Genomic DNA, 8,654 nt, shown 5'->3' with positions numbered 1-8,654 from the left:
ACGTTGGTTCATTATGAGCTTCATTTTATGACTGTATCGTAATGTTTTAATTTGTAAAGTGCCTCTGAAAATAGTAACGAGGGATGGTCTTGGCAACAAAAACGACGACGAGGAGAAATTTTTCGTTTCTCAATGTTATTCGGTGGGCTTATTGAACTCTGAAGTCTGAACTCCGTTTCCATAATTCCCTTCAGATTCCTTCTTTTGTACCTGGTTTCTCCATTAACTTTTTTCTTACTAAGCCCATGGTTGAACTGTGCTTTTAGTGTCCTCAGGTATGTCAACTTCAATGGCTTTGTTATTATGAACCTGTTTTCTAACTGAACCTTGCAATATAAAAATTTTATCATTTCTCTCCCTAAAAATTCACTAGACCCACACAGCAGAGGAATATCCCAAGAATATGCTTAGAATATTCTCTAAGGTATATTGGAATATTCTTAGAATATTCTCAATGCTCTCAGGATATCCCAAGAATATTCCTGGTATATACTATACGTCCGCCCTAACGCATATCCCAGGAATATCCTGCGGGAATATTCCTGGGATATTCTAAGAATATTCCCAGCATAGTTCAGGAATATTCCCGGGATATTCTCATAGGAATATTCCTGGGATATTTCAGGATTATGCTCAGCATAGTCCAGGAATATTCCCAGCATAGTCCACGAATATTCCCAGGATATTCCTTCAGGAATATTCCCAGGATATTCCTTCAGGAATATTTCCAGGATATTCCTCAGGAATATTCCTTGGATATCACCATAAGAATATATTGATATTTCTATTGGAATAATGCCATGAATATCTCAAAGATGTTCTGGAAACATGGTGTTTATTCCAAGAATTACAAAAATCCCATAATTATGCCAGCCTTCTGTATGGATATTTCAGCATTGCTGAGGGTTGAATTAGGAAAATGCATTTTCTTTGGATTTATAAATTAAATAATATTTCATTACTTAGTTGGATTTAAATTGCCATTTATTATAACCAAATTACAAAAGGTATGAACAAATGGAAGACCTCAATGTGAGGTAATATACCCCAAAAAGTACTGTTAATTAGTGGTTATTTCTTTACCTGGAGCTGAATATTCGTCTGCAAGGGGCCCTAAGTAACAATAGATGAACAACTTTTCTCCAATAAAACCTGTTGGAAATTAAAATGCAACTAATAAGGGGAGACCATGTACCTTTTCGATGACGTATTTTTTATGGCATTTGAAATGGCGGACACATCTCTGAACTGAAAGTGGTTACACTGAATGGGCCTTAGTTTGGTGGCAATTAATTAAGTTTCGAGCGGTATTTTTAACGAGCGATATTCCCAAAATAACATTGCACTGTACAGATGGGTCAGTTGGTGAAGTGGTGAGCGTCTTCAGCTCTCATCCTGGGAGCCAGGGTTCGAGGCTTGGTCACGGTAGTAATATTTGTAGTCTTCATTTTGATCATGCGGTGACAAGTATTTCACTAATTTGAAAATTTTTTTATCATCATAACGGGGATTAGGTATTTAAGCAGAGTCATTACGGACGCGGAGATATGACGGTAGCATACACTACACTAGAAGGGTTGGTGTGCGCTAAAATGTTAATTTTTTGTATTACTTTCAAATTAAAAACGAAAAACTTTTCTTCCAAAAGCACATTCCGTTAAGGCTCAGGGCAAGCAGCAATGTGAGTGCAGATGTAATAAATAAGATCACAAAACAAATATAAATTGCCATATCTCTCTAACACTTGTAATTCACATTACTCCAAAGTTTACTTCAAGTACCTGTACATACTGAAAGAGCCATTCCAAAACATTAGTCCAATTAAAAATAGGATGGAATAAAGGTTGATTATTTAAAATCAACAATTACGCCAAATTGTGTCTTGTGCTCACCGCTTCCCAAAATCTTTCGCAACCTTCCAGCATAATAACAAGAGGATCACCTACAAATGTAATTTATTGAAAAAAAGCCACAGTCATTGCCCACCGTTAACCTTTCCTCATGTTTTTGAGGATGGTAGCAAGTGTAGTCTTCATAGCTCCCCCTTCGAAATGACACTGCTTAAATACATAAATGCCGTTGTGATGCTAAAAAACTTTTCTCACGCTTATGTTTGCTGCAATTAAAATTAGTGAAATACTTGTTGCCGCATGATTAAAATGAAGACTACAAAATATACTGCTGTGATGAAGCCTCGAACCCCAAGGATGAGAGCCAAATAAAGGCACTCATCACTACACCAACCGACCAAACTATACTGTGCTGCATTATTTTGGAATTATATAGGCATTAAAAAAGGTGGAGCAAGATAGGTGGTCTCCCCTTTTTAGTTGCATTTTAATTTGCCATTTACAATGACCTAATTACAAATTTTCATCCTCCATTGAATCAATTGTTTTCTTCGCTATCTCCATTTTGTAACGGCTGACTCATTGCCTTCCTATGAGAAATAAAGAAAAAATAATTCATGTAAATGCAAAGTATACACTACTAAATATTATTAATTTCCATGCACAATACTATTCTGTAGTGATATTTCAATGGACTTATTAAGATTCTCATATTTAATTGAATCAGAAATAGATTTGAAATGAGCAGCAATAAAGAAGGCTATTAAATATTTGAAACAGATCCATGGCGAAACAGCGAAATACTGTGACAGAGAATTTTTTATCTATTTTTATTGAGATACACATAACTATAGCAATCCATAGGTCAACCAATTACATTATTAACTGAAAGTACATTTATCATAACTTACTTCTTCCCCCTCTCAATCCTTTCCTTAGCTTTAGCCAGCCACTTCTTAACAGGCTCGGATGTTTCATGTTCCGTAGCATTGAACTGCTGTCTCGTCACATCTGAAGATAAATAGAAGCAACACAGTTAATAATGCATAAATATTAAAAAATAAAATTACCATATATTTCTTTATGGTTGAAATCTTCCGGAGAAAGGACAAAAAAATGATTCCCTTATTTCTTGTCTCACAGGAAGTTTAATAATTACCTATGATAATTTTACACAGCTGCAGTTGGCAGAATATCATCTTCCCTTTGCCTCCCTTCCACGAATAGAGCGCGGCTACTTCATTGCCTAAAAGGTATGGCATCATTCTGAAGATGGCATTTCTGATATCTCGGCCACCAATAGTTTTTAAATGGTCCACCTGTTAAAATATATAAAGATGTTAATATAATTAAGGTTAGTTAATGACATAATGAAATTGTAAATGTATCCAACAGAAGAAAGCATCCATAATAGGGTTTAATCTCTGTGTGTCACCACAATATTTACCAGCTGATACATGGAGTGCTAATGTTAACTTTTTGTCAAAGATTTTTAAATTATTTCAACTTACAACCATTCGGCGCCGCTCCTTTTCTACTTTGAGTTTTTCCTCAAAAGTTTCCACGTCTTTCAAAGACATAAGAGGAAACAATTCTGACATATCATGGTTATGGTCTTCTCTTCCTTCATCCGCATAACCTCCTCCAACTTTCTTCTCCAGCCGATCAAGCCTGGTCATAATCTCTTTCTGCGTAGATATTATGGTGTTCAGCTTCACCCCAAGGCCAGTTAGGAGGCGTAAGATATCTGCATTACCTATTGAAATAAAAGTTGCAATGACTTTCACTCCTCTAACCATGGCTGTGCACAACAACTGTCACATTTGTTTTCCTACGTCATTTATTACAACTTACTTATTCATGATACATGTTAGAATAAGGAAATATTCTTATTTGAAATTGAACTCAAGCAATACGAATTTTTGTAGTTACTAGCACATATCAAAGGCTTGATGGCTTGTATGAAATGTATGCATATTCTTCCTTTCCGACCAAAAACGCACATGAGGTTACACTACTGCTAGTCTTTTAAGAGCTTCCTTCTTTCATGAGCTTACCAGATGAATTGGCCTTTTCAGACTCTCTGGATAAAAGAGAAGATGATGGAGCACTGTTTACAATGTCAAAGGAAAGACTTCCTGAACTTTCCTCATTGCTAGATAATCTCCTCTTCTTGAGGGCAGCTTGATCTTTCTTTCCCTTTTTATCCCCACATTTCCCATTATTGCCATCTAATCCTTCCAACTGTTCTGCAACTCTAGTGACAGTTCCTATAAAACAGAACAATACAATAATTAGATGCAACCCAGTTTAGGGGTGAATGAACATTTTCGTTATTTCAGAGATATTTAGTTAGAAAAAGAGCAATAGTGACTGCTTTATGGTGGCATTATGTACCACAATTTGTCACAAAATACAAAAAGACCATGTCCCTTTCATATCACAATGCACTTCAAATATAAGATTTATGAAGTTACCTGCTGACTTCACTGATTGAGTTCCTTCATTGAGTTCAGTGTCACTGAAGGAGGGAAATGGTGCCAGGCTATTTTCATCAGAAGAGGAATCGATTCTTTCCTCTGAATCACTGCTTAACTTTCTTTCTCTGATCTTTCTTTCTCTTATCTTGTAAGCGGCTCTCTCTCTTCTTTTTTTCTTCTCAGTCTCTTCTGGCTCAGTATTAATGTCAGAAAAAAATTCCACTTCTTTCAGTTTCTCCCGTCCCCTTTCCATGTTTCCTACAGATTGATTAAGAAAACTGCATATAAGAACAAATAAAATGTACTAAAGCTAAACATAAAAGTTTAATTTAGGAGTGCACTTTAACATAGGAGTTGCATTAAGCTTAAAATTAAATTTGAAACTAGTGAAGTGGATTACTTACTTGCATAACCCCAAACTTTTTTAATGGGGTGCTTCAACCACCCTTTCTGAGGGTCCTCCACTGCTTCCACAGCCTTATAATATCTTTTATCATTAGAATATGATGGGAAAAATGCTTCTCCTTGGCTCTCATCCACAAACCATTTTGATGGGATGATTTGCAGTCCATCAAAAAACTCGACAATAGCAAATTGCATATCTGCTCTCGACATCCTATTACGAAAATTACATTTGCTGTGAATTGGTCAGTTTTTAGCATAGAAAGGCATACCAATCAACTTAAAAGCACATAATAGAGTATGTACTCACAGACAACAATAACATAGCCCACTAGTGAGTGTGACCTTTACTACTATTCTAACTGTTTTCTTAGCCTCCTCCTGACTGAATTTATTGTAAACAATGGGTATTTTATGGGTAAACTGTTCTCGGGATCCCCACCGGGTTAAACTTTCATAATGGCCAATGCCAATATACATTCAGCCCTGATGATGAGCACCGAGATGGAGCTTGAAACGTTGGTCGTTATGAAGAATTAACCCAGTGGGAATCGCGAGAACAGTTCACCCACATAATTTGCCGGGAAAGCATCCAATCATATTTCAATGGGTATTTCATCACACATTATTCGTGTGGAGCAAAGGAAATACACATAACTCATTATCACCAACGGGAAGAAGGACACACTTTCCTAAAATTTTATCAATTCCCCACAGTGATAATTTCTGAGTAGGTTCTTTGTGAACAAGGAATATATTGAGCACAGAGGATTTACATGGAATTGTAAATAGCTCACTTTTCTTCTCCATTGCTTGACCCACTACATAAATTTTCTCATCTGATAATACCAAATTCCTAACAAACACAACTACACCATCAGCAGTGTACAAAAATCCATCGCACTTCGAATTCACTTTCACTTCACCACCAATAATATTTGATATCCTGTATTGGGCTCCACTCAGACCACACAAAGGGCCATTAAAGTGTCTTGATTTCTCATCAAGTTTTCCAACAGAAGTTCTAGAGGGAAATCTATGGCCAGAAAGTTGTGTTTCTTCTATGCGCCGGTGTATTTGCTGCAGTGGCCTGTCTGACTTCCTTATGAGCTTCTTAATTTTTTGCATGTAGTTCTCAAATGGAAATGCACTGAAAGAGTCTAAGCATCTAAATTTTTTGGCATCTTCACTCAAGTGAATAAGCCCATGAATATTATGGGACATGAGGTGTTTACCGTAAATTTCACCAAATGACTTCACAAAATGCTGCAACAATTTCTCAGCATACACCAGATGAGTTGCAATATGTGTTGCACTGCACATAATCCTGATGGCAACAGAGAGAGATGTGAAGTGATGGTATATTTTTGATGGCAGGAAAGCTTTTAAAACAACTGGACCTAAGTATAGAAGAAATTGGCGAAATTCTGTTGCTTTCCAGAGTTTAATATATTCTAAACTCCTTGGTTTACGTCCAAATTCACAAGGAATATAACTTCTCAAACACTCCAATTTTTCAGAAATACATTTTACCTTTAAATGATTGAGCCTGTAGCGAAGGTCACCACTCAACCACAAATATAACATTTTTCTTGTCACCCCAAGACAAACAAGGTGCATGTAGTCAAGGGGGACATTTGTCACCAATCCAAAGTTTGTTATTTTTTCAAGTTCACTAGAACCCTGGTGGTAGTCTTCATCATGCTTCGAAACAAAATCTTCATCCGTCCTCTTTTGTGCATTTAAGTCAGGAAAACACACCCTACCCTCTGAATAAGTACCTTCAACTTGACATTTTGTGCAGCTTGAATATCCTCCATGGTTCTTAACACTGAGCACAAAAGCTTTAGCAGGTGCATCACATACAATACATTTCAGTCTTAAGTTACAAATGTGACCATGATAATTAATACCAGACTGCTGTAGACTGATAAATTCTTCAACAAAATCACTTAGAAATTCATTGCACTTGTCAGGCTTCTTGTTGCCATGATATGCACCAATCATAAAAACTTCTTTTGATGGATAAATAGAGCCCAGAATTGGCCAAATTGTGCTACTAGAAGATTTGGATATTGGGAGCCCATCTATGCTAACAATAAGTTCAATTGTTTCCAATTGTTGGCCTTGATAATTAGATAAAACATCTTTGATTCCAGCTTGGAGCCCTCTATGCCAATAACGGCCAGGGGAGACCATCCTAATCTCACTCTTTCTGGGGGTTTTTAAGAGGGTCCTTGAATCACAAGGCAAATCATTGTGACCGTGCTGTTTTAAAATCTGTAGCAACTTCGACAGAGCTGAGTGACTTACTTGTTCCTCAGTTGCCCACAGAGCCAGATCAATAGAGAGACTCTCACGTTTTGATGCAAATGAATTTAAAATAATCTCATCTTGTGCGATTTCAGTTCCATAAATCTCAGAATCTTTAGTCATCTCCAAGTTTGGGTGGCTATTATCCATTGATGACATTTCAGAGCCATATTCTAATGACTCCAAATCACATTTTTCTCTATTACACTCCAGGGATTCTTCCAACGACGATATCGGAGAATTATTTTCACACACATGGGGGTTAGAATTTTCATCATCAGATACTTTGCTGCTAAGGGAAGATACATTAGCTAGAGGTGAATCATGGGTGACGATCACTTCCCTATCATTAGGTACCAAGGAAGGCCCGGAAGGAAAGAATTCCTGAAGTCTTCTTTTGGAAGCAGCACTTGCTATTCTCCTCAACTGCCTCGCAGATAACTCATGCAAGAATTTACTCCTCCTCGGCATGGTATTGCAATTATTTCAATATTCTGAAAGGGATAATATCACTTAAGGGTAAATTTAAGTTTGTTTTTTTTTTTTTAGTTCTAAGGGCATCTCTAAAACTATGAAACTCATGGTAATCTGCCATTTGACAACTAAACTTCTGTCTCTAGAAGATGCAACAATAGGGGCAGAAGAGTTTCCAATAATTCTAAATAAAGTCATCTACTTCTTTCCACGTTGTAAGATATAACGCATCGGTTTCTAAAGATCCTATTTTCAAGTAATAAAAGTGAGTCCTTGATGCAAACAGATAGCACACTACAGTACACTCCCGATTAACCTGATGCTAATGACGGGGGAGAGACGGCACGAATAATCGGAAAACCCGGGTAACCCAAACTTTTACTTAAGTTTCTTGCAATGTTATTAATTTACCTAAAACAAACAATATAATATTAATTATGCCGGTATTCTGTTATTTTAGAGTGCTTCCCGGACTCAATGCGAGCTTTCTTTGCCAGTTCGCGATCTTTTTAGCGGCGATAACATGGTTTTACTCGTATTATTAACCCTTTCATTGCTGTGAACGTACCTATAGTACGTCCGCACGGCAGACTGCTGTGGACGTACTTTCTCTTCCTCCCCACCATGCGGTCAGCACTTTCGCTGACGCACTTCGAATGGTCCCTAATCCAGGACCCTATCCCCGACTAGCTCACCCACGCAGGACCCGTCTCCTCGACCCTACCAGCGTGGGGTCTCCCTCCCGAAAAGTGACTGCTCTGACTGCAATTTGAAAATCAATCAATCAATCCGATCATCAAAAAATGATTGTTTTCATCGCACTCCTGCCAATGAAGCAATCAAGTACGTCTTTGAACTGTGTTTCTGCAATGAAAAATAACGTTTTTTTTAACTTTGCTAAAATGACCATTTTTCCGGCTGTCCGCAGCCACGTTTTTAGCAAATTTAACAAAATCTTTTTCATTGTAGAAACACGGTTGAAAGACGTGCTTGATTGGCAGGAGTGCGATGAAAACAATAATTTTTTGATGATCGGATTGATTGGTTGATTTTGAAATTGCAGTCACAGCGGCCACTTTTCGGGAGGGACGATGAGACGGCCATGCGTGGGTGAGCTCTTCGAGGATAGGGCCGT

General features: G+C 37.4%; 1 protein-coding gene across 1 annotated transcript; it reads right to left on the bottom strand.

The window, feature by feature from the left end:
* Positions 1-966: 966 nt before the first annotated feature.
* On the bottom strand, positions 967-5,223 carry LOC124170333. Its single transcript, XM_046549060.1, has 7 exons — positions 4,735-5,223; positions 4,328-4,588; positions 3,908-4,120; positions 3,362-3,606; positions 3,010-3,169; positions 2,762-2,861; positions 967-2,440 (listed from the first exon to the last, which is right to left on the bottom strand). The coding sequence occupies exons 1-7, from the start codon at positions 4,943-4,945 to the stop codon at positions 2,389-2,391; spliced, it is 1,242 nt and encodes a 413-aa protein (XP_046405016.1). The 5' UTR covers positions 4,946-5,223; the 3' UTR covers positions 967-2,388.
* Between the last annotated feature and the right edge of the window lie 3,431 nt (positions 5,224-8,654).

The sequence above is a fragment of the Ischnura elegans genome, chromosome 13 (assembly GCF_921293095.1).
Source record: "Ischnura elegans chromosome 13, ioIscEleg1.1, whole genome shotgun sequence".
NCBI classification, from domain to species: domain Eukaryota; kingdom Metazoa; phylum Arthropoda; class Insecta; order Odonata; family Coenagrionidae; genus Ischnura; species Ischnura elegans.
The sequence above is the reverse complement of the archived record's forward strand: the minus strand, read 5'-3'. Positions and strand labels throughout refer to the sequence as shown.